This window comes from Ptychodera flava, chromosome 7 (assembly GCF_041260155.1).
Source record: "Ptychodera flava strain L36383 chromosome 7, AS_Pfla_20210202, whole genome shotgun sequence".
NCBI classification, from domain to species: domain Eukaryota; kingdom Metazoa; phylum Hemichordata; class Enteropneusta; family Ptychoderidae; genus Ptychodera; species Ptychodera flava.
The window spans coordinates 5965685-5993609 of NC_091934.1; the positions used below are offsets into that span (position 1 = coordinate 5965685).

The following is a 27925-nucleotide window of genomic DNA, read 5'->3' on the forward strand; positions in this document are numbered from 1 at the left end:
CCTAAATTCGGCAGCTTTAAGTAATGTACGTCCGTCAGTTTCACAAGTGACAAGTCTTTCATTTGACCTCTTTCTTGAAATCGGGTCAACCCTTCGTTTCTCACCCTTGCATAATATACACATCGGTGGCAGTACGTGTATACTTCTCCGCTTGGCTGAAGAAATGGATCTTGAACTAGGTTTGACCTTAAGTAACGTTTTACGGGAGACACTTGTTGTTCACTGTCATCATTCAGTTCCGTCGGTTCACTTGTGGCAAGCGTTTTACGTAGCTTACCTTTCTCTCTGCGTTTCTCTGCCTGTGCAAGCCGGCGTTTACTAGTGAAACGCTGATAGCATACAAGGTGATAGCCGGTCTGATCTCTTGCTTCAGGATCCAATTGCAGTGCAATTTCCTGCTCCAACCCATCGGAGCTTTTCCAAATCTTCGCGCATTCCATTAATTTTGCCCAAGAGCGGTCAGTAAAAGCCTTGATCGGCTCGTCTTGTATGTCACTGACGTGACACACGCACTCCCTACTTGTGGAGGTAGCCATTTTGGATTTGTATGTATCGGACTACGTGATTGGCTTATTGACAAATCCGCCAATGAAAACGCTTGTTGCTCACAAGCTTTAACATCGATGATGACCTTTGACACTTATTAGCATATATTATATATTTGTAACTTTTCCGCCTAATTTCACGAAACCGCACAAACTGAGTTAGTAAAACTATCGATTTTCTATTTCTTTATGGTGGGAACTCAACATTTCGGCTGACTGGGATTAAACTTGAGAGTTCAGAGAACTTTTTGAAACGATAGCCGGGTCGGCCCACAGACTAATATAAGTCACATTACACTGTACAGAACACCCAAACGAATATGCAACATTTACAAAATACTTAATGCCAACGGCACGGATAATAACACACAATACCAACAGTCCTGCGGTGAAGAGAATGTACCGCAAACCGCGTTTAAATACTCAACATTCCTTGCAGTACGAACCTCTACAGACAACATATTCCACAAAGATGGCGCACACATTGAAAAAGCTCTCTGGCTGTATGTCTTACTGAATTACCGCGAGGTGGAATCAGACGTAACCTGTCTGCAGAACAGAGATCTCTGCTTGGGACATACTGCTTAATTTTTGAACATCTTTTTCAGCAAAGACGTCCATTCTCTGACCATGTTGTCGTGATTATGACCTGTTCCAATGTTGATGGTGATGTTGTCGGAATGCAATGTTAGATACGCATCCTCACTTCCAAATTCGCTAGACCACAATGATCGCTAAGCATGCAGGGCGTGCCAGCTGACAAACAGTTCCACCTAATACCGAAAAAGTACTTTCTAAGTCTTGATCGACAAGGACTGTTCACTTCCTGAAAGCTCTAGATATAGTATAAGGTTTTATATTTGAACTGGTTGTTACTGTCATCTTTGAGGACCAGGTCTAGGTTGTCTGGCAATTTCGCCATTGAGCCGAGACCTCAAGTCTTCATCTGACATGTCTGCCATATGTAGTTTCAATATTGGTCTCGCTTTGAGGAATTGCAAGACATTTCACAAACTGACTCGACGATACTTCACTGATACTTTCATCTTTGGCTAGCGGTCTTGTTTCTCCGTAGTGATTATTCAAATCAAGTTCAAACATTCTGAAAGAGGGACATTTTGTTTTTTATGATTTTATCATTTTTAATCATTTTTGTGTGTCAGTCTATCAACTCCCGCCATTTCAGTATGAGGTTATATAGCGCAAATTGAAATGAATGTTTCTTCTATACATACCCTTGTTTCAGGTTAAATATTAATTTCAGAAGATAGCATCAAGTTTTTAAACCCAAATAAATTTGATCATTTATCCGAAAAATTAGATTTTCTACCCCAAATATATACCTCCTTCATAAAACAACAAACGTACTTCTTTGTTCTTCGATTGCGTTTTTCGAACCAAAAAATAAAACAAACACAAAAAACAACAACATTTAGTACCGGTAATTATCCCTTGTAAAAACCGGATCGACAACTGTATGAACTTCACGACGCCTTTACTAATGACGATTGACTGCCTTAAAAATTTTAGCGAATCAGAGCAGCCGACACATGTCGGCGATGTAAACGAACAAGTACAATACATAGATTGTCCATCTCTTGATTGGATATACGGAGGACAATAATGAGATTTCAACTGAGCCAGAAATTTTTTTTTTATTCAGTCCATCATCCAACAGGCGTTAGCCCAAAATTAAGTGATAAACCCGGAAGTAACTTGGTGAGAATAGAATATGTCATCTATTCGCACCGCCCATCGCATTTGTTACGTTTTCTTTTCAATTTGAGAAAGATTATTGCCTTATCGTCTATGAAAGAGGGTAAACGAAGCGATCTGTGCATATATACTCGGCGATCGTCCTGCTTTAGGCGGCGATTTTCCGCCGCCAGACGGCTAGCCGCTTCGGTCAATCGGCAAAACTTGTAGCTTTGGCTGGCGAAACCGAATTTCACTTCAAAATATACATTCGCAATCGTTTTGATATAATTTTCGCCGCATTCAGCATTTTGCAAGTGTTGCACGCGTTAGCGTGAACAGAGTATGATACTACTTATGCAAGCGGAATCCCTAGAAGTTAAGCTTACTCCCCGTGAGAGCTCACGAATGTGTGAAATACTTATTACTTCCCGTTATCAGCGTTATAAGATAGGACGTCAGGCAAACTTCGGAAAGCCGAAAAAAGCCGACCGGAGAGGTTTTGGAGGCACGCCCGCATTGCATTTCCTCTTCTCATAGTTAATAATCCTGCGCGTTAAACGATAAAGGAAATAAACATAACTGTCCTACAGACAATGAACTGTATTTCTGTGATTTTGCAACATGGGCGTTTCACCAGAACTTTAACCTTCACATTACTTAGCATTGCCTGTGAAGTACAATATCTTTTACGCATTCGCATAAATGGCACTTGACTTTCACTTTCTGAACACTATTTCATATCATATAATATGATGATAAGTTGATATAAATCTGTTTTTTCAGAAGATGTAATAAACAATCACGTTCACAGCAGTAGGGTCCCTAAATCAATTGATCAGCATTGCTAGCTTAAAAACGTTTTTAAATCCTGCCAAATGAGGCGCAAAGTCGGCCATACATGATGTTTAAGCCTGGAGTGTGAGCACAGGTGACAAAAAATGACCAAGCTGCAGGCATAAACCCCTCTGTACCTTAGATCTTAAAATTTACTAGGATTCGTCATGCTTGTAAATCTTTGATAAATCATATGATCATCCCTATCATGTTGATTTTTTTCGTTATAATTTCCTTTGTTGATTAACATGGTTCACTGACATGATATTGAAGACAATAAAATATCTGCGCCATGAAGTGAAATGCAATTTTAGAATCAGCTGTTCATTTGAATGAAATCCTACTCTTAGTTGGCTAAAAACAGAATGAGTGGATGTACTGTACTCGGAATCTTATAAAGTTTGCTGGGGTACTTTGCGTCATGAGCTGTTTTTTTCTCAAAATTTTCATAAATACAGCAGTACACCTGACAGACCCCATAACTTTCATCAATTGACTTTACATCTTTGGATCATAGTTCTAGTAGCTTTCCATGCGAGACATTCACAAACATTTCCTTCTCAATTAACAAAAAGACACTTTTCCATAGAAACAGTAACTTTGAATAGCATTGGTCACTTTTTGCGCCAACTTTTCTCATTGCATTCGGAACATGCAGTTGAATGCGTTCTGAAACTTTGGATATACTGGCACTCTACTTCAACCATAATATATGAAGTTCAAGTAAAGATGTAATGATGTTAAATTATCATAGGAAGTCTTGGCAGTGGTTTAAACCTCATTGTATTATCGTAAGTGCCTCGTGTTTGTACTTTGGGATTCAGAAAAACAGTTTGCCATTTGGATTTTGAAAAGTCACATTCAAAATGAAAACAATCAGGCACAATAACAACTGTGCCCTTTGCAACATGTGATAATTGTTTTAATTGATCATGTTTTGCAAACTTCAAATCTTAGAGTTAAGAAACTGACTTAATCAGACGACCTATTTAAATGAGGAACAGATGCGACGCAACCCAGTACACTTCTTGTTTCACCATGCCTGCTGACAATAGATTGTTCACACAATCTACTAGTATGTACTGAAAATTTGGAAAATTGGTAAAAATTCCATAGTCTACCACTGATCACTAATTGAACTTATGGACATGCACATACACGCATGTTGAATTTATTCATTATATATACCTTTGTTGATTAACATTGGTTCACTGAAATGACATCGGATACATAAAATGTGTGCGCTGTCGAAGTGAAATATAATTTTAGAATAAGCTGTTCATTTGAATGAAATCCTACTCTTGGTTGGCTAAAAACAGAATGAGTGGATGTACTGTACTCAGGATCTTATAAAGTTGCTGGGGTACTTTGCGCAAATAAGTCTCATAACTACAGCAGTACATCTGACAGACCCCATAACTTTCAATAACTTTAGAAACAGACCACAATTAACTGTCATTATATTAACATGCCCTGTCCCTTGCGTTTTATGGCCGAGCTGAATCACGTGACTGCCCACAAATACATAGTAATGGTTTGTTTTCATGCCCGTGAATATGAATAATATCGTAAACACAGTAACTTTACGGCTAAAATGAAAATTGTGATTTGTACAAGATCATAATCAACCTCAAAATAAAATGGAGCATTTGTGAGCCAAGATGCTTTTCAAAAAATCTCCGGATTTGCAAATTTTTTGCAGCGTGCGCACTACTCACTGACAGGTTCTGGGCCACATTGTCGTTCGCACGAGAAATTTTCGTAAATTGTGACTTTTTTGGGTTTGTTGATAATATAATATTGAAATAACAGACTCCGTACTGACCATTTACGTTTATTTATGGGCGCGGGCTTGAGGAACCCCCCCCCAAAAAAAACGGCTCGGCAAAACTCGCCCGTTAATTTTGGCTTTCCTCTCGCATATAAATAATCGTTAATGGTCAGCGAGTCGCCCGTTATTTCTATAATCTTTGGATCAGAATTCTAGTAGCTTTCCATGCGAAACATTCACAGACATTTACTATTCAATTAGCAATAAGATACATTTCCATAGAAACAGTAACTTTGAATAGCATTGGTCACGTTTTGCGCCAACTTTCCTCATGGCATTCAGAACATGCAGTTGAATGCGTTATAAAGCTTAGGATAGACTGCCACTCTACTTCAACCATCGTATATGAATTTCAAGTATAGAAGCAAAGTTGTTAGATTATCATAGCGAGTCATGGCAGTGGTTTAAACCTTCCTTGTAGTATCGTAACTGCCTTGGGTTTGCACTTTGGGATTCAGACAAACAGTATTAAAGCCATTTGGATTTGAAAACACATTCAGAATGAAAAGAATCAGGCATCACTCACAACTTTGCCTTTTCCAACATGTGATAATTGTTGTCATTGATCAGATTATGCAAAATTCAAATCTTAGAGTTTAGGAACTGACTTAATCAGACCACCTATTTACATAAGGAACAGATGCGACGCAACCCAGTACACTTCTTGTTTCACCATGCCTGCTGACAATAGATTGTTTACACAATCTACTTGAAAATAATGAAAAACTTGATAAATTGGTTCACACAATCTACTAGTATGTACTGAAAATTTGGTAAATTGGTAAAAATTCCATAGTCTACCACTGATCACTACTTGAGGTTATGGACATGCACATAGATGAATGTTTAAAGAGCACCGAATCACATAATATAAGATCCATTAAATATGTTTAGATGACAGTTCGGAACTTTTATTTAATGTTTGGACAACAGTTAGCCTTTTTGAATTAAATGATACAGCTGAAGCAAAATACATTCGTCCACTTTTGACGATTTAAAGGCTACCACATATACACACAACAATAAGTAGGACTTAACAACAGTTTCATTTCTACGCTCTTGTTTTTAAGCTGTGAATTGTGTTATTTTACAGTTTTCTAATGAAAGCCAACATACATGTAAATCACAGAAGTTCACAAAGTTCACAGTTCACACTTCGCTTCCCAAATTTTAGACTTACAGTATTCAATTAAATCATAATTATTGTAATCTTCACCCTCTGAATCATTAGTAGTACACTTTTGTTGTCCTCGCCATCGCCATCATCGTTCTCCTTGTCATACGCCTCGCTATTCTACGTCATTTGTGACAAATAATCATAGGAAGATATTGGCATCTGATTTCATGTAAACCAGATTAGAAGAGAAAAACTTTATCAAGTTCTTTCGAACATGGCTAGAAGGTTCTATGGCGCCCGTTGGATCGAAATGCTTCCATAGAGGTGTCGTAGAATTGTACTGTGAAAATATCTGCACCAGAACATCTTTGCATTGCCGAAGCTTACAGGCACGCTTTCAATTTATTGTATTCAGTGAACTTTTTAGATTAATTGATTTAGATTCTTGTCAGACGATTTTTTCAGTCTAGCCTTGTTCAAAAAGATGATGCTTTCTGGTCATTCGGCGAACACACACACATTGCTGTAATAGATTGTCATCGTCTGCAAAGATGTTGTTCTCTCCATGGTTAATGAGTCATTCGTGACCCTTCCTAGCCAGATGGACTCACTAATAGCATCTTTAAATTTTATTATAAAAGAAATTAAGTCCCTACTTTGCATGTATTCACTTTGCATATGATCCACATCATTTTGGAAACATCTGCACTTCGAACAAGTTTTATGCACATGCAAGGTGCATATTCATTTTTGGCAAAAGCAAATTAAATCAATCCAGAAATCTATTTGCCGACAACGACATATAATTAAACACTCAGTGTAGAGTCTCAATAAGGGTAGCTGACGCCGAATACCAAAGTATTGTATGATATTCCTCGCAAATTTCAATATCATTCTTACAAAATATGATCGATAGAAAAGGAAAGTAAGAAAGAAAAGAAGAAATAACATTGAGTTAGTAATGATGCCTCACACCTTTCCAAAATGAAAGCTTTCAAATTTAAATAAAACGAAAAAAAATATTAAATTTGAAATTTCATTTTGCTGTCACGTTAGCGACGACGGCTAAATAGTTCATTCGTATAGTTAGCTGCAAAATCTTTAATTGTTAGGCATTTAGCCATACTTCCCAACCTTCTCTCGCGAACTCTCTTCGACCAAGTGCTGTTGTAGTGCCCAATAAATACATAGGCATCTGCAAAGAGAAACGTTATAAAATATCAACTCATTATTCTTTCTCTGAGAAAGAGAATCATTAAAAATGATGATTTAGGACATGGAATATCTGCAATTGCAGATGGCCATATATAAAAATAAATATTCTTAACTCATTTGGAACGTCTCATCAACAAATCGACTTTTATCTGAAGTGCTTGAGCCTTCATTGACTTATTTCGACCGAGAATACTCAGCCGTACTTTAATGTTATACATTGTGAACTTTGTTATTTATGTCCCGCGCGAAAATAGATTATTGTGACAAGAAAATAAAATTAATAAAAGAAAATATCTCGTTACAGACCAAATGTTCCTGACGAATTATTTTTATGTTCTATGTGAGTTAACATTTTCCTTAAAACCTTTAGGCATAGCATTTCTTTGAAAGATACCAATCATCTAAAGCGTACGAGGATCAAAACAACTAATCATGTCATTTTTCTGGTATCGGATTAGTTGATTAAACTTGCAACTGGCATCAAAACTAACGGCCACACTTGAAATAGTATCAAATTGTTTTCGTCTGATTTTAGTAAAAATCGAAAATAAACTTTCTCTGAACAGATGGCAAAGCGGCCACTTTGATTTGCAGATATCGATGAATCAGGTATATCGATAGCAATAATTGGAACGTACTGTCTTTCACATATTGATAGGTAACTTAGGCATAGACTCTTTGCTTTTACTTAAACGATCTGTGCATGAAACAGTGGTTCCTAACATGCATAGTTCATATATCAAGTAAGATTATTTATTAATGCAATGCTTTCAATATTATCAATATAAGATTAAGCAAACGTAAACTTACTTGTGCAGATTTCTTGTTCAACAAGAGACCATATGTAAGGATCTGTTTTGGTATATCTGTCACTTGTGATATTTTCAGCAGAAAAGGTGCTTGCGACTCCTAAATTCCTAAGTACTTGCACGAAATTCTACAAAACATAAAGCCACACCGTCCGTTAAAACAATTTGCGATCAAAGTCTAAACATTCGACGCGATAACTCTGAATCAAGACGCTTTGGGTATGCTATGTACAGAAAGGAGAATGTTTATTATTGCACAGAGAAAATGTTGATTTGAAGATGTATTAAATGTTATCGTGTATTAAGAATAAATGTACCGGTGCAGGGCTCGAAATACACTTTTTTCCCAGGTAGTCCACTTGGACTGAAGTTGATAGCTCAGTGACAATGGCTGGTAGCCCATGCATTTTTAGTCCAGGGATATCTTTTTCGGTAACCAGACGAGAAAAGGCTAGTTTTCGAGATTCTATCCAGGAAGTGAATTTTCTAGTCAGTTGATGTGAATATTGCACACCTTTAATACCTTAGGAAACAGGCAGAATGAATGTTATGCAAATTTTGATAGTCGTCACGACAACGACACGACCTTCTCAGCAAGGAGACATACTTTAACAGGGCTAAAAATACACCATGTGCTTTCTGTACGGACCAAGCATCATTTCTATATCATTGTGATTGATACATTCTGATGAAAATGCGACGAAAATACATTCTCATTGGCCATCATTTCCTGTGCCTGTCATTGAGGTATGGCAGTTCAGATTTAGAAACTTTGTTGCAAAGTTCCACCGCACGGTCGTCTTCGTCACTTGCATACCAAAGTCATAGTCTGGCCTTTTTGTGTCTACATTGGTTTGACTGCATTTAGCTGGTACCAAAGTGACAGGCCGGACATGTAGTCATGCCAAGTAGAACTGAATTTCAGGCCCCAGGCTTTTGTAGTCCGTGTGGGCTACCATTTCATGGATTTGGGTAGTCCCAGAGAAGAGTTGGTAGTCTGTGGACGCGGGACTACCGCGGTAATTAATATCCTTCCCCCTGATTGTGGGAAAAAGCCTACCAAACAATCAATGTAAAAATTACGACATAAGAGCTACATCTTTTGGGATAATTATATGCAGTCAACGGCCACATTAATGTTTTAATGGCAATTCAGTGGGTAAATAAAGTGGAAATTACATTAAATACTTTATAAACAGATATTAAGTAAACCTGAAGGTATAAAAATGATATGCGACTGCAATTACAGACTTAACACAACTTCGTCAAACTTATGAAAAAGCAAAACGCATTTGTAATTAATAAACGGGAGCTTAATTGAAAACGATTCAATCAAAAATATTGGGGAAAAAGAAATCCTTTGAAACATTTGAAATAATGCCTTCTATTACAGAATGCTTTTTAAGCATATTTTAGAATGTATTGGATGGAAAAGACTACCATAAACGTTATTTCAATGTTTTGCCTGTAAAACGGAAAACATAGAATCGCGTTTATCTAAAATAAAATGAACCTTGTATATCGAAGGTTAGTGATATATATTAAATGCGCCTCGCGACAGATATTTGGAATATTAAACTTTACAATGCTTTATTTAAGAGTGCTAAACTTGCTGTAATATTTAAAAAACGCGGGAGATCTAGATCTGCATTTCGCAACTACAGTGTCGGTGTTATCTGAAGTTTCGAAAATGTTGTATTCAATTTGAAAATATATCTGTATAATAATAATTTATTGTATGAATCGGGTTTCAGATAGACATGGTTTGAAATATGTCTCATTCGCATTCAAAAAGACTTTCCATACGGTTGATCATAATCTCTTGTTACATAAATTGAAATCAAGATGTTTTAATGACAATTTACAGCTGTTGATTGGTACATATCTGGCTTACAGGTGTTTACTGTAAATGGGCATACTTATCCGTTAAATCGAATTAATTTTGGTGTTCCACCAGGACCGATATGTGGTCCCCTGCTATTTTTAATTCAGTTTTTAATTGACATCTTTCAATGTATGGTCATGATTCTTCATTTACTTGTCTCCTGAAACAATTTTTCGACGAATTAAGGATAGTTTGAGCCTGCCTTTGAATGAAAGTTTAGACGAATGGCTGATTGGCTATAGATTACATTTGAACCTTTTTAAACCAAGGTGAGTCTTATGGCTTTAGCCATAAATTTCACAACTTTTCCAATCTAATCTTCACCTGTAATCATAGCATTGTTGCCATTGACATTGTCAGCTATCTAGGGGCTTGTTCAGACTGAATTTTGAAGGGCAACAATGCAACCAGACGCGTTATGGAGGAAGTGATTTCTAGGCTCAAACTCATACTACACTTTAAGTAATTGGATTTACGACTATATGCATGCGCATTCTCCTATTCAGGGCTTAAGGCAACAACTTAATGTCGCGTTGGAATAACACAAAACAAAATTATCAGATCTATTTTGGACCTATTTCCCTGCACACACATTGATTCCACTCATTTTAAGAAATTAGGCTAGCTTCCAGTTAAACAAAAGGTTGCATAATTATGTTAAACTAAACTTGATGCATAAGAAATTTTATACCCAAGAAGCGTCTTATTTGTCTTCAACTGTACCAATTAGACAAAACATTTATATTGTTATTAGTAAAATTCCTTAAAAAACGCAACATACATATAAGTCTCAGTGCACTGTGCAGAACACTCAAAAGAATATGTAACATTTACAAAACAATTGTAAGCAGCAAGGATAAAACACACCACACGATAAGTCCTGCGGTGAAGAAAAGGTACCACCAAAAATAAATCACTTATAATTCATGTTAAGGAAATAGGTTTTCACACCGCGTTGCAGTACGAATCTCTACAGATAACATATTCCACAAAGATGACGCGCACACTGAAGAGCTTGTCTGGCTGTATGTCTTACCGAATTTACCGCGAGGTGGAAGCAGATGTAACGTGATCTCTTGTAAGAACGTACCATAATATCAGCTAGCGTTCTACCCACTGCACAGCCGCAAAGCCTCTTAGTAATTTAAAAGTAATTACTAATTTACTTAAACGTAAAGTAGCGTAATATTAAACTTAATACGTACTTAACCAAGAGCATGTAAATCAACTAGTACAGGTTTGATACGGTCAATTTTGCGATTACGGCTAACTAAACGGCCGGCGGCATTTTGAAGCTGATCTTTGCTAGTCCGCACAATAGTCTATTGCAATAATCTAACTTGGATTTTTACAAAATGCTCGAATGAATGTCTCAGTAGTGTCCTAATCGATATAATGTCCAAAATCATAAATATAACACTCTGCGTGATTTCTTGCGGTTTATATACTATCTGGAGCTAAAGTCTCTCAGAAATGGTTTATTTTATCACAACTATCGAGTGATTTACCATGTAGCATCATAAATGTTGTCTCGAATTAAGCTTTTCTACAAAATGTAAGAGCTATAAGAGTTTTCATGTCACAAGATCCAACAGTTAAATCGGTCAATTGTTTCGCGTTTTGGTGTTTTTACTTTGCTTATCAATCTACATTAAGGGATGAAAAAAACGGGGTCAGCAGAAGGGTATTTCGAGAACTTACCGTTGAGATAGGTGGACTAGCGACGTACACTTGTGTTAAATTGTTTGTGTTCATGAAATTCTTAATAGATTTAGCAATATTGCCTGTGAGATTCATCATTAATCCAAGGTTCCGCCTGTAGTATTCACATCTTTCATTATCACCATTGTCGGTATGTTCGCAAAATGCTTTGTATCTGCAAAAAAAAAGTTAGTCAAACAAAATCAAATATGCTTTGTGCAATGAATACAAAAATGGTCCATTTTCTTTATGATGCAGTAGCATTGCGATTAAATCACCGTGATTTCAGCTTTAAAATATATTCCACAAACCTAAAGTACTTGAGATTGTTACTAATGACATGTTAGTAATTCAAGTTAAAGGGGCAATTGTCTATGTGAAATTACATGATAGTTAACGTCATGTGCAAAGAGATGGAGATTGGCTTAACGTTTCCTAAGTACATAAAGTAAATCGAAATATACGATTTAAGTTTGAGTTTGTAAAATTTCTGAAGGTGTTTAAGTTTGCCCATACCAATTTGACTAAATGGTCTTCGACCATTAAAACGTTTGGCTAGAAATTAGCGTCACGTCTAAAAGTAAGTAGCGAAACCATCATGATTTGCCGCATCTAATTTTAGTTTATGAATGCAGTTTTTGTACCGTTTCAAGGTTATTTTACTGTCTGCACAAACCGCGAAAATGATGTAAAAGTTATCAGAAGAAAATGATGCTCAAGTTATCAAAAGAAAAATTAAATCCCGTTGGACATGTCAACTCTATCGTGTAGCTAAGTATTACATGATTAACTAATTTTATATTTAATTTACAGATTAGCTGGGTCGCGTGAGAGCAAATTGTGCCCTTGGAGCATTAAATAGTCAATTTGTTTACGTAATTCTGCCTTAAGATACTATGTTCCTCGAAAGTATAAGACTTAAACTTTCGCTCACATTTTCCGAAAGGAATCTTTGAATCATTCACATTCAAAATCAAGATAAAAATCGGGAGGTCACCTTGCCAATTTATGGAACTGGAGAAACAAATTACACAATATTTACTGTAGTATGATATTCAAAATGGCCGTTATCTCGCTGTTAACTCTATGGAGAAAAATAAAATTTCGATTTCAAAAATAAACTAAGGGCACCAAATATCTGTCCCCCAGACGCATTCCATTTTAAATGGAAATTGATTTCAAATTTAATTTCGTAGTGTCTTCATTATAGCACGTGAGTTTGCATATTCATATTATACTGTGTTAAATTAGGGGAAATGGTTTATTATTTTTCAATAATCATTGCAGACCATCGAAAGATTAACATTTTCATTTTGCCTCAATTCGTGACAGGGCCAATATTTGTTATCAAACACATTGAATCAAATGCAAATTAATTAGTTGCCTGAATAATAGAATAATACACTTGAACTCACATGAATCCACATGAATACAGACTTGCTGAATACAAAGCAATGGATTCTTACTGACTCTATTCATCTGCATATGCACTATTCAGCTAAAATACAGGTAATAATCTATGCTGATACAGCATATGTATTATTAGGTTTTCATGCAGTGACACAAGCGTATTCTTGACAAACTCTCCTAAAACCATTTGTCTGATTAGCGAAACACTTGTTGAGTTTAAGAGTATTATCTGACACATATGAACCCATCAGTTTCAAACACAAAGTTTCGTATTCCGCGTAGTTAATTTAAGTTTCTACGAAAGGTAATACGCGCCTCGACATTGAAAGGCTTAAAGTTTAGCTCAAACTTTCCTGAAGGAATCTTTAACTATCATCTTACAAAATCAAGAGTACCAAATAGGGTCACCATTAAAATTCAGTACCAGCGAAACAATTATCCAAGATTTACCAATATCTGAAATATCTGTCGCCGAGGTGCATTTCACCTTATCTATAAAATTTTCATTACAACAGAGGCATGAGCGATATCAACTTATTTACAATTCTTCAGGCTTGTTCCTCCAATGGATCGCAAGGTATGGTCGTCCCGTCAAGATATTTTTACGAATGCTGTCCGCCGAATGCCGTATACTAAGTGACGGTACCAGATGCTTGTCGACTTTTTCATTAATTGTCGGTATGGAAAGACCTGCAGCCTTGAAGACCCAAACTCCAACACAGTTCATCGAGGACGCTGCTTCAAGCCGTTCGGTAAGTTGATCTTTTGTTGCAGGTAATTGTTCGTACTGTGGTAGTGCTAAATCGAATGCAGAATGATAAAGTCTTGCAGAATTTGAATACGCATTGGTTAAGTGTTTTCGTGCTTTAGGAGATGTTAATAGGGTTTTGACTGTTTTGTTGCAATTCGCGTTGAATTCTTCCAGAGATATAATATTAACAATTTTCTTCAACTGGTCGATATCAAATGTCTCTTCTAGTGTCCTTGCGTCTCTCAGCTGTTCGAGTGTTCCGAACATAGGATGTTCATAAAACATAATGGCGTTCACCAAAGAACGATTTTGCGCGATAGAGTATTGCAGGGCATGTTTAAAATGACCGTACTGACAGTTTGGTCCACCGCGTCCAATGGGATTGATATACAGCAGGATTCGTGTAGATGAATTTGGATTGACCTACAGACGTAATAAGATGTATTGAAAGTGGCCCGTTAAATTTAACCACAAAGGCAACAGTTCAAACTCTTCTTTATAGGACAAGTTATAAAGGCAATGACGCTAAATAAAAGAAATATGTATAACAATGTCATACATATAACATACATTGTTATAACGTTACATAACAATGATATGTAACGGTGTCGCATTGTATTTATCTGTGATAAGTGTTGGGAGAAAGTATTGCATGTTAAATTTTGACCCGATTAGTTATCTTTGGTAGGCTTCTGAAGTGCAAAGACGCTTTAACAAATGCTGCCCATGATGACTTTGCAGGATATATATAGATGGCGAATACACATTTACAGAAGCTCTAAATCATCAAATACATTGGATTGCATACAATCAAAAATTAATTTGGCGGCTGTGAGGTGAAGTCCTACACACAAAGCTAATAGAGTGTAGAAGAGGCAGTCATATCACTGTATATACTCAATAAAACAATGTTTGCTGAATTCAATGTTTACACTTACAGATTTAAAAGGTGTCTGCAGCGATTTCAGTGACGTCGATGAGCTTACTTTCCTTCTTGTGTCTTTCATACCAGAATAGTTTTTGTTTTCGGTTTTCTCCAGAGCCGTCAGTTTCTTCCTCAGTCGTGGTAGGTAACCTCTTCTAAAATGACCGCCATAAATATCTAGCCATAACAATGCAAAAAAGCAAATTACAATTGACATTGTAAGAATTGCGACGAATCCTCGAAGAAACATGTTCATAGAGTGTTTTCGAAGAAGAGAGGTTGCCGTTGAAATCAAATCAAAAATGGAACATCTGCGATATCCAGCCAAATCATACCCATCAACCTTTGCCGTGATAGCCTCGTACACAATGATATCAATCTGACAAACGTTTGGCAACCTGTTTAGTATTAGGCTGGCTTACTCCCTGGTGATTATTCTGCTTACAATAACATGTTTATATAAAAACAAGATCAACGAGCCAGCAGTTGACTAGCGATTTAATCGTACAGTTCCTTTAGACTCCTGAAGGTTTATCTGACTTACAGATTGATATATGGCGGGTGCCACATGTGGGGCAGGATGCGCTTACTATTTTCGAAACACCTGACATCACTTCTAGGTCTTTTGGCCAGAGGTCCATATATCTTTCTTTCATGGATTTGACTTTGTTTGTACCGTCTATTTACTGTCTGTTCTGTGCTGTTTTGTGTCTATGTTTACAACTATTGTCTTACAAATTTTGACCTAGTGTTATTGGATTATGGATTGGTATGATTGCGATTATTTTGCAGAGAAGTGCCTCCAGGGAAATTTAGGAAATGTGTGCAAAAACGTGTAAATTATTGGACATTACAAAAGATAATAGGAACATATTCAATAAAAAATAATGAATCTGTCTGTATGTTTGTGTTTCTGTCTGTCTATCTATATATCTCTTCCCTCCCTCATATCTATCTATCTATCTATCTATCTATCTATCTATCTATCTATCTATCTATCTATCTATCTATCTATCTATCTATCTATCTATCTATCTATCTATCTATCTATCTATCTATCTATCTATCTATCTATCTATCTATCTATCTATCTATCTATTTATCTATCTATCTATCTATCTATCTATCTATCTATCTATCTATCTATCTATCTATCTATCTATCTATCTATCTATCTATCTATCTATCTAACTCACTCTATCATTTTTCCCTTCGAAATCATTATCAGTACATTGGGATTTCTGGTTGTAGATAGTATTGCACCGCATTTATAGCAAGCTGTCACATCGGGTCCATATGATTTCTGTAGAAGATTTCTCTAATACGAAACAGCTTAAACGTATTTGCTAGCTAACTGAATTTCATTTATTCTCATCGGAGGATTTGTGGGTTCGATGTAATTACGCTGAGTATTCAAAGGGATTTAAATCACATACTAATATTTCTTAATACAATATACTTTGAAAACAAAATTTGTGATTATCATAAGACAAACGTCTGTATTTTTATGTGAAGAAAGTCATATTTATCATATCCCTCCATTCACGTACCTGTGTAAAGCTATGGGGAAACGCCCTCTCACATTCATGCATTTTTAACGTATCATAACCAGACTCGGTGCCCAAATATGGGCCATCGCGTGCCTTTCTGAACTACCTCGATTCTGGTTACTACGGCGTTGCTATCTTGCTACGGCGTTTCTATACGTTCCATTCGTACACAAAGCCAGCGCGAGATTAGGAAAACGTCTGCTCGCTAAAATCGAAGTTGCGCGTGGCGACAGTTGAGCCGCGACGGTGACATCGGCTGATATTTCTAAATTCTACTGAAATTCTGTGTACACTAGGTGCATGCCTGTACAGTATAAATTACAATACATTTATATCACCCTTAATACATGTCGATTTCTGCCTGGATCTCTGTTGGTCACAAACTGATACGCATGTATTTGTAAATAGGCCAAACCCGGAATTCGAATCGACCACGGTACAAACAAAGCCATGTGCGCAAACGCGCACAGACGTACGTGTATTTCCATACACGTTCAGTACACAGTGGGTTTGTTTGTACCGGCATCAGGTGATTATTTGGGCGTACTGAGTATGTAGAACGGCGTACGCGTCGCGTCCTTTTTATTCCGGAGTAGAACCATTATTGGACATTACAAAAGATAATAGGAATATATTCAATAAAAAATAATGAATCTGTATGTATGTTTGTGTTTCTGTCTGTCTATCTATATATCTCTTCCCTCCCCTATATCTATCTATCTATCTATCTATCTATCTATCTATCTATCTATCTATCTATCTATCTATCTATCTATCTATCTATCTATTTATCTATCTAACTCTCTCTATCATTTTTCCCTTCGAAATCATTACCAGTACATTGGCATTTCTGGTTGTAGATAGTATTGCACCGCATTTATAGCAAGCTGTCACATCGGGTCATATGATTTCTGTAGAAGATTTCTCTAATACGAAACAGTTAAACGTATTTGCTAGCTAACTGAATTTCATTTGTTCTCATTGGAAGATTCGTGGGTTCGATGTAATTATGCTGAATATTCAAAGGGATTTAAATCACATACTAATATTTCTCAATACAATATACTTTGAAAACAAAATTTGTGATTATCATTAGACAAACGTCTGTATTTTTATGTGAAGAAAGTCATATTTATCATATCCTCCATTCACGTACCTGTGTAAAGCTATGGGGAAACGCCCTCACATTCATGCATTTTTAACGTATCATAAACCAGGTCGGTGCCCAAATATTGGCCATCGCGTGCCTCTTCTGAACTACCTCGATTCTGGTTGCTACGACGTTTCTATCTTGCTACGGCGTTGCTATACGTTCCATTCGTACACAAAGCCAGCGCGAGATTAGGAAAACGTCTGCTCGCTAAGGCCAAAAAACAAAAAATAGTTTGTTTCTCATCCTAGGCATCATGCAAAAATGATGCGGTGACGCGGTTTTTTTTTTTGCTGCTACTTTTTTTTTATTCAACCATCAACAACAACGCGCTTACAACATGAGAACATAGGAATGCATGCAGGGATAATGCACAGCAAATTTTTAGCATATCAACAGTGCTGCTTTTTGACTGTTAGTACAGAATGCAGTTTTGATAGCTTTCAATGACATAGTGTACAGTTCTGAATGGAATGTTACAGCACTGTGTGATGTTCAATGTTCTGTCTAGTTCAGTTTTGTTTATCATAAAATATATATAAAATAACACACATGTCCAAGTCGCCGATATTTATCGGATAAATTATCCGTGATTTCGGAGACCCCAGCGTGCCGACACCACACAGTGCACGTAAATCTAGTATCGTCTGGTATCGATATCGATATTAGCCAAGGAGTCCCGGCGCAATTGATATTTATTGGGTAATATAATATCGGCGATTTCTCAGACCCGGCGTGCCGATCGAGACAAATCATTCTCGACCGCGGGCCATCCGGGTACTTGCGGATTCTTACGTCATTTTTGCGTCATAGCGCCGTTGGAAGTTCGAATTTTTCAACCACCAAAGAAATATTCAAAGTTTCAATATACATAAATGACATAACTTTTAGTTCTGCTTTTTTCCACACAATTTCTGTATCATTCGCTCTTCTGTATCGTCTGATCTCTCATTCACCTCGTTCGTATGTGTTTCACCTACTGACGTCACTCCGCGGTCGAGAATAGGCAAGAAGTCATTCCAGTATCTTGTTGTAATATCAATATTACCAGGTATAGTCACGAAATTGCCTATATTTATCGGGTATATAAGGGCGATTTCGCAGATCCGGGCTGTCGAGATGAGAGACGCTTTGTGTAGTTTCGTCTTCGGATTTTAGAGTCCCGAAATCGCCAATATTAGCCTAATATCTGGTTAAAACCGGCGATAGTACGGTAGGCTGACTCAGCATGTCAAGATGACCGCATTGTGTAGTATCGTCTTGTATCGGTATCAGAGTCCCGAAATCCCTTATAAAACAATCATCCTGAGAGAAGTAGCATAACTTTGTATCTTTTGAGATTTTAAAACTCGCCCGACTTTCTTTAGTCACTGTCTTCGAAAAAGCAGTTCTGTGGGACGACGATAAAAGCTGACTCCGTTTGTTCTTCCTTGAGTGATTTTTGCACTCAACTGAACAACAGTTAATCATTTTTTATGCTACTGAGCATTAAAGAGTCGTAACGTGCAGAACTGCACTCCTGCAGTCATAGACTCCAATGCTTTGGTAAGCGGTCACACACGTTCGTGTATCACCGATGACGTCACGCATGCTTCTCCCATGAGCCTTTTCGCGCCCATGGGATTCCGAGCTCATTTCCATAAATGTCGTCTACTTCAATGTCTCTTTTCGTCGCTCCGTAGTCGTCGGCGTGTGCAATTATGTTGCAAATTTGAGTTGCATTTTATTCAAGGGTGATTTTGGAAGGGATAAACGGTCAATGTCGCTGGACTTAGGTTTCCCTTTAACATTAAACGATATATGCATGAAACGATGGTTCATTAAATGCATAGTTCATAGAGGTAAGCTTATTTATTAATCCAATGCTTTTTTTATTTAGATATTAGATTATGCAAATATAAACTTACTTGTGCAGATTTCTTGTTCAACAAGAGACCATATGTAAGGGTCATTCTTTGCTTTAGTGTATCTGTCACTTGTGATATTTTCGCTAGAAAAGATGCTTGCGACCCCTAAATTCCTAAGTACTTGCACGAAACTCTACAAAACATAAAGCCATACCGTCCGTGAAAACAATTGGCAATAAAAAGCAATACATTCGAAGCAATAGGGTACCTCTGAATCAAGACACTTGGAGTATACCATGCACTATAACAAGAACGTTCATTTTTTGCAAAGAGAAAATCTGGATTTGAAGATGTATGAAATGAAGTAGGCATGTTAACGTGCAGAAAGAGTTAATTTCCTTCCCCTGTTGTGTGGAAAAAACCCTACCAAACAAATCAATGGAAAGAAATTATGATGATGACAGGTACATCGTTGGGATAATATGCAGTCCGGGGCCGCTATCATGTCGCCATGCAATATAAAGGGTGAATAAAGCGTATATTACATTCATCCTTTACAAACTGTAATTTATTGCAAGTGAAGGTGTTAAAATAGTATGTGACAACACTTATCGTCACTTTCGACCAATCGTCTCTCAACCACCATACATAAAACCGACATACTAGTAGCCCTTCAATTAAACGCAGGCGAAATAAATTCAGAAACATGACTCTACAAGCAAGTAACGCATACTCAATTCATACAATCCGGAGAACAGAACCGCGCATATCATTGTCTCTATTGAGTTTGAAAATATCTCTGTAATAATAATTATTGTATGAATTTCAATCGGGTTTCAAACAGGGTTTGAAACGTGTCTCATTCGCGAGGCAGGGATGATTTTAATTGATTTGGAGAAGGCTTTCGGTACTGGTGATCATATCATCGTGTTATGTAGATTGAAAGCAAGGTGTTTGAATGACAAATCTCCTGATTGGTACAATAGCTGGCTGACATGCAGCAGGTGGTTACCGTAAATGGACATACTTCATCGATAAAGGGACTTAATTGTGGTTTTCCACAAAGACCGATATGTGGTCCTCTGCTATTTTGTATTCGGGCTTTTAAGTGCCATCTTTCATTGTATGCTCATGATTCTTTGTTATCTATCTCTGAACAATTTAGACAAATTCTCAATAGTTTGACCCTAGAATTGTAAAGTTTAGATTAATAGCTGATTGATTATCCATGGGATTATATATTTATCACATGAACAGTGTTCTTATTTTTCTGTTGATGTGGATGGATCAAAATTATTGTAACAAATTGCATGATTTCGCCGCGATGTGTGTTATTTACGCGGATGACTTTCATTTAATGAGTAAAGCGGTCCATAACCCGGGAGATGTGCAAATTTTACAGGTATACTTTCCGATCAAGTTGAAATTTTGATACATCGAATGGTAACTCCACCAATCACACATACGGATTCGGTCATGTGATCGTGTCAGTCATTGTCTCGCGCTGTACCGATGCCAAGGCAAGTCGGCCATCGGCGGATACGGCTTTCAGCTAGCTAGTGACGGATAGCCACAGTATTCAGAGTTATTTAGAATATTTCAAAATAGATTTATGAAGTAAACAAAAATTCTCATTCTTAGAGATGCCGTGGCTTTTAAAACTATCACAAGTTTACGACCTAGGCGAGCCAGAAAGATTCCGTTCGATGACACATACATTGTACCTTATTGCAATGCTTGTGGGCACAACGCTGCTGTCACCGGTCTCCGCCGGTGTCAACTCGTCAATCCCGATCTCGGTCGTCAATGTTTACGTCTTACTGACTTTGATGTTTGCAGTGACACATATCTCGCCCAAAGATATCTCCATAAGTTTGTTACTTGACGGAAACTCTGTTCTGTTGTCCGAGTCAACTTTCGATCATACATACATAGCGCTGCACTGCAGAGTTCAGGCTACAACTCGACAGCTTACATGTATGTTTCGCTACAGCCCTACACTGCAGGTTAGACTCCGATCGAGAATTTTCGAAATTTATATTAGTCTATATGTGATGAAGGAAATTCACGTTGTTCGTCGAAAGATTTGGTGTTTGTGCCATCTTTGTCGCTTTCCTGAAGATTGTACCGTATGAGGTTTACATATATTATTTAGTTGAACTTTCCGTAACTTGTGCTGTATAGCTTTCGGGTTTATCGCCAGGTACGACGTCGAAATTGAGCCGTACGACTTGACCGGAGCCGCGACGTTTACGCGTTACATTAGTTATTAAACGATCGACGGCATTCCCTATTCGATTCTTGAGAATAGCTACAGCTTTACGACTCGACATTTCGTTGGACATGCCTTCTATTTTCCTTGTCTGGATTTATTGCGTCACCTTTTCGTAAAAATGTCATGAGAGCATGGCATCGATCACGACAGATTGGTCCGTGCACGCTAACGTCGCTGCTTGCATGTATGAACAGTACCAGGGCAGGAAAAAACTCCCGTTGATAACGTAGAACATATTTAGGCCTAATATGGATTTCTTATCTGTGCCGGTGTACGTTACACAGGTGGTGATACGGGCAGGTTCATGTGATAATATGACAGAACCCCATGACCTGCGAGTGCAAGCGCGCCGTACTAGCGGTATTTCGACGAGTGCTGCGGTGTATTCGGCGGCAGTCCTTTCACGAGCGAAGCGAATACACCATTCTACACTTTCAGCGTAGTAGGTGCGCGTCTGCCATTTTTACTACGAATTGTGGGTAATAATTAAAGGTCACAGGGTCAGTCGTGCCAAAACCACACGATGATCGATCGCAGCGCCACTTCTATCGCTCACACATTTCCTTTGTTTTTTGAAGTTTTTCGAAGCAGTTACCAAAATTTGTTGTTGATTGATGCAAAGCTGCAAGGTTAGTACACTGTGTCTGTTTGTTGTCGTTAAAAATAGTTAAACGCTAAAATTTTTACTTTCCTCCTTTGTGCCAATACAGCCATACAGTAGTACGCCAACTATACATGCGTACAGTTTCCCGTTTGAAAAAGTTTCCACAGGCAAGTATACTCGCCAACATCATACAGGTGAATGATCTCCACACTTACGTTACGGCACTTTGAGATGTGTATCTTTAAGTGACTCAGATTTGTAAGAATTTGATGTATCATTTTATATCTCACATTTTTTCATATTCGGACATTAAATGGCATTCGTAGATGACACTTATCAAATGACACCGGAATTGTTTCAAACCTGGTCGGTCACTGCTCTGAAATAATATGTATTTCAGAGGGAACTGAGTAAAGACGTGACTAAGGCCATGCTTGTTGCCCTTGATTTTGCTGCTTGGGAGATGCAACTACCAATTCAGAAGACTGGCGAAGAAATGCTTAAAGAAAAACGCGAACAAAATAACACGCTGTTACAAACTCCAAGTGGTCAGCTTCCCAATCCGTTTCGTATGGAATGCGGTTGGATCGGGGAATCAAACAACGGGCTGAAGAAATGGTCATGATATGATATGATATGATATGATATGATATGATATGATATGATATGATATGATATGATATGATATGATATGATATGATATGTATGATATGGTATGAAATGATATTATATTATATTGTATTATTTTAATTTACATCATATGTCATACATGAGTATGAAATTCTTCTGAATTACCAATGCAAATAACACTTAAAGATTTTGACGAGAATTTTAAGAGTAAGATACGGCAAACGCAATTAGTCGAATGATCAAGTTTCTGTTTTCGCCACAGCCATAGCACACAAGCGCTTACCGGTTATCGATAACGTGTAGGACACACAAACAAAGAGTAAACTGCACACAAAAACGACGTTCTAAATATTCTTTAAGATTGATTACAGGGAATGTTCGGTGAGAAAATTACTGGCAGAAACGTCATTGCGCTGAAGATGTTAACTGTTTAATAATTTGCTCCGATGCACCCACAGTTGCTAATGTTTCAATAAACTGTGGCCGCCGCGGCCATGCATGGCCACTGCGCCTACCGTGAATCAAATCACAAATAACCGTGACTGGGCCGTTGTCTTTTTGCTTCGCTGACGACAAAATGCTCTTCGGATAATACAAATACAATTCATCCCACACTGCGATAAGTACTTGCAATTTTCTCTGTCGTAGTTTTTATTGGTAATGTAATCCATTTTAAGATAACTGGCACCAAATCAAAAGGAAATGAAATCTTGTAGACAATTTTTGTGTTTACAAACAAAGTTGGTAAATACTCATTAACATGTGAAATGGCATAATGTTTTTGGTATTGCACTGCAGTGCAAATACCGGTAGTACGCGCGCTTCGATACAAGTAAACTGTGGTACATATGTAATAATAGATTATCTTTGCACCTTTGTAAAACCGAGTCGAGTCTCATGGGTCCAGCTGCCATAAATTAAAAACTGTTCCAATCTAGTCTTCATCGTAAAATACTAGCATTGTTGCAAAAGACCTTGTCAGCTACCTAGGGCTGGTGTAGACCGAAGATTGAAGGGCGACAATACAACAAGATGCGTTTAGGTTATTGCAGAGCAATTTCTAGGCCTGAATCGTATATCGTAAAGTGCTTTATTTGACCATGGAAGCTAGTTGTAACCACCGCTTAAATAATTGGATTTAAGATTATGCATGCTAATTCTCTATATTTACGGCTCAATGCAACAACTTAATGTCGCATAGAAATAGCAAAACAAATTATCAGATTTGATTTGGATCTGCTTCCCCGCACACACATTGATGTCACTCATTTGGAGGTAAAGTCTCTCACATTTGTTTCATTGTTTTCATAACTATTAAATAATTTACCATGTAGCATCAGGAATGTTGTCACCAGTTGAGCTTTTATACAAAAATAAAGAGCTATTACACAGTGTTCATGTAACAAGGTCAAAAATAAGTTCGGTTAAATTTTTCCCGCCTTTTGGTGTTTTACTTAGGTTATTAATCTACAATAAAGGGTGGCAAAGAGAGCTTTAGCAAAATGGTATTTTAAGAACTTACTGTTGAGATAGGTGGACTAGCAACGTACGCTTGTGTTAATTGTTTGTGTTCATGAAATTCTGAATAGACTTAGCAATATTGCCCGTGAGATTCATCAGTAATCCAAGGTCCCGCCTGTAGTAGTCACAACTTTTATTATCACCACTGTCGACATGTTCACAAAATGCTTTGTATCTGCAAAAAAATACATGTTTGTCAAACTAAATCGACTAAGGTTTGTGAAGTGAATACAAAAAAGAAACAATTTGTTAATGATTCATGGAAATTTCATCTTAAACAAGTTTTCCACAAACCTAAAATACTGAAATTATTTATAATGACATGTTGGTAATGTAAAATATATCTGAACAATCGTCTATGTGGAATTATATAATAGTTTACGTCATGTTCAAGGCATAGTGGTTGGTTTAACATATCCGAGGTACATAAATTAAATCGAGTTTGTAAAATCTTCTAAAGCTGTTTTAGTTTGCCAATAGCGATGTGAGAAAATGGTCTTTAACCAATGAAATTTTGCTAGAAATTAGCGTCACATCCAAAATAAGAAGCAAAACCAATCATGATTTACTGCATCTAATTCCAATAATTGATCGTCTTTTGAATCTTTACAAGATTATTTTACTGTGTGCACAAAACGACAAAAATAATTCTGACTCAATTGGTCACAGACCCTTTGTTTGTCATCAGACACAAACGTATTCTTGTCATCGATGTTTTAAAGAGTGCATTAATTATACAGAGACGGGAGGATAAGGAGTACTTTTGGTCTGATTTGCGAAACGCTTGTTGATTTTGATGTTATATTCTTACACATATTAGCCCATCAGTTCCAGATACAAACGTATTCCGTGTAGTTAATATTAGTTAAGGTAATATGCGCCTGGACATTGAAAGACTTAAACTTTTGCTCAAACTTTCCTTAAGGAATCTTTCAACTATCCTCTTTCAAAATGTAGCATAAAAATAGGGGGGTCGCTATTCAAATTTGGTACTAGAGAAACAAATTACCAAATATTTACCGATATCTGAAATTTCTGTTACAGAGACTCATTCTACCTTAATCATAAAATACCCTTCACAATAGAGGCATGACCGATATCAACTTAGATTTATTTACAATTCTTTAGGCTTGTTCCTCCAATGGATTGCAAGGTATGGAAGTCCCTTCAAGACATTTTCACGAATGCTAGCCGCTGAATGCCGTATACTTAGTGACGGTAGCAGATGCTTAACGACTTTTTCATCAGTTGTCGGTGTTGAAAGACCTTCACTGCTTAGGGCCCAAATTCCAACACAGGTCATCGAAGACGCTGCTTCAAGTCGTTCTCTAAGCTGATCTATTGTTGCCGGTAGGTGTTCGTACTCCGGTAGTGTTACAGCGAATGCAGAATGATAACGTTTTGCAGAATTTGAATAAGCATTGGCAAAATACTTTCCTGCTACAGGAGATGTTAATAGAGTTTCGACAGTTTTGTTGCAATTCGCGTGTGAATCTTCAAGAGAAATAATATTAACAATTTTCTTCAACTGGTCGATATCAAATGTCTCTTCTAGTGTCCTTGCGTCTCTCCGCTGTCCATGTGCTCCGAACATATTATGTTCATAGAAGAAAATTGCATTCACCAAAGAACGGTTTTGCGCGATAGAGTATTGCAGGGCAGATTTAAAATGACCATACTGACAGTTTGGGCCACCGCGTCCTATGGGATTGATATACAGCAGGAAACGTGTAGATAAATTTGTATTGACCTACGGACGTAATAAGATTAATTTTAAGCATAAGGGCAACGGTTCAAACTCTTTTATATAAGACACGTTAAAGTTTTACTTTGTGTTTATGATGCTAATACAAGTACAGCATAACAATGACACGCAACGATGTGGCATTGTCTTTATCGTGATAAGTATTGTATGAAAGTAATACATAGCAACCCACATAACAAACTTAAAGACAGGCTATCATCTCTCGTGAAGAAGAGCCTTCTTTCACAAGAATGGTAGTCGTAGGTATGAATACATTGCCATCAAGCGCAACATGGGCTATTTCACCAACAACAGCGATGCCAAACTCTAATACAGTTATGTTGAAGTGATTCAAATGCTATATTTCCTAATTGACAACATATTTATCAAGTTTGCTGTCATGATATTCAGGCAAACCATAGTCATTCCCATGGGCACAAACTGCGCCCCACGTCTTGTAGACTTATTTTTGTATTCGTATGAAGCAGAGTCATGAAATCGTTTCAGAAATCTGGGTGTAAACGGATTGCCAAGCGATTTAACAACACCCACAAATATATTGATGATCTCACCAGTTTAACAATCCTGGTATATCCAATTATCTACACCACATCTACCCACATTATTTAGAAATAAAAGAAACAATTAAATGTGTGGACTCGGCATCATACCTAGACGTATTTTTTGAAATTAGACAAAATACACTATATACTAAGCTGTATGACAAAAGAGACGATTTCAATTTTTAAATCATAAACTTTCCTTTTTTGTCGAGCAGTATACCATCATCTCCAGCTTATGGTGTGTTATTTCACAACTCCTTAGATACAGTTGAGCATGCAATTCATATGAGTTAGACAGAGTTAGACACAGCCTATTGGCTCAAAAGTTAGTGCGGCAAGGATTCTCAGAAAGTAGATTCGTGAAATCATTTAAGAAGTTCTACGGTAGATACGGAGATGTTGTATCAAAATATGACCTGTCTGTTTCTCGAATGATGAGTGACAGCATACCAAATTTTGACTCACAAAAGTAATTTGGTGAATTCACCAAATAACAATGGATTTGTCACTTTGGGACCAATCCTGACGGGTGCAGCTAGCTGGCAGGGTACGCTTACCCATTCTGGACACCTGGTGCCACCACTATTTCGTGGTTCAAGATGACCCCATTGCCTTTGTCATTTTCGATATGTTCCTTGGACCTTGTAAATGTCATAGTTACCTTGAATGATAACGATGATTGGACCTGATTTGATGTCTAATACTTAATATTGACTCAATTAGATAAAGGAAATGACTTTTTTCGACAGCTTGTTTGCTAAGGCAGAACGCTGCCTGTTGAATGTGAAAGTAATATGTACCTTCGGGATTGCGTATCAGATAAAGATACGGGATGGCATATTTCACAAAACAATCATACTTTACGGAATACCTGTCGGTAAGTTTGTTCTAATTTGTTAGCTAACTCGATGATGTGTTAGCGCCTCGCCTTAATTTAGAGGATGCATTTTACAGAGTATATACAACTAGCGAATTTACATTTACAGAAGCTCCAAAAAATAGATTGCATATAATCCGAACTTAATTTGGCGGATGTGAATTGAAGTCCTACAAACAAAGCCAATATAGTGTAAAACAGGCTGCCATATCACTAGCTAGACACAATAACACAATTTTTACTTAAACCAATGTTTACACTAACAGATTTAAAAGGTGCCTGCTGCGACTTCAGTGAAGTCGATAAGCTTACTTTTCTTCTTGTGTCTCTCATGGCGGAGGAGTTCTTGTTTTCGGTTTTCTCCAGCGTTCATCAATTTGAAGTTTGGTCGTGGTAGGTAGCCTCTTCCAAAATGATCACCATCAATATTTAGCCATAACAAC

General features: G+C 37.3%; 1 protein-coding gene across 1 annotated transcript; it reads right to left on the minus strand.

The window, feature by feature from the left end:
• Positions 1 to 6777: 6777 nt before the first annotated feature.
• Positions 6778 to 14213, minus strand: LOC139136088 (uncharacterized). The gene is made up of 4 exons (XM_070703871.1): positions 13588 to 14213; positions 11636 to 11810; positions 8051 to 8177; positions 6778 to 7220 (listed from the first exon to the last, which is right to left on the minus strand). Exons 1-4 carry the CDS (start codon positions 14079 to 14081, stop codon positions 7078 to 7080), a joined length of 939 nt encoding a protein of 312 aa, XP_070559972.1. The 5' UTR covers positions 14082 to 14213; the 3' UTR covers positions 6778 to 7077.
• Positions 14214 to 27925: the final 13712 nt, after the last annotated feature.

What these genes read in the sequence shown, in the direction of transcription:
- LOC139136088 (XM_070703871.1), bottom strand. Translation starts at nt 14,081, where the DNA reads ATGTTTTATGAACATCCTATGTTCGGAACACTCGAACAGCTGAGAGAC. An exon ending in CTAGTCCACCTATCTCAACG is followed by an intron (nt 8,178 to 11,635) that starts GTAAGTTCTCGA and finishes TATGTTTTGTAG; the next exon opens with AATTTCGTGCAAGTACTTAG. An exon ending in TGAACAAGAAATCTGCACAA is followed by an intron (nt 7,221 to 8,050) that starts GTAAGTTTACGT and finishes TTCTCTTTGCAG; the next exon opens with ATGCCTATGTATTTATTGGG.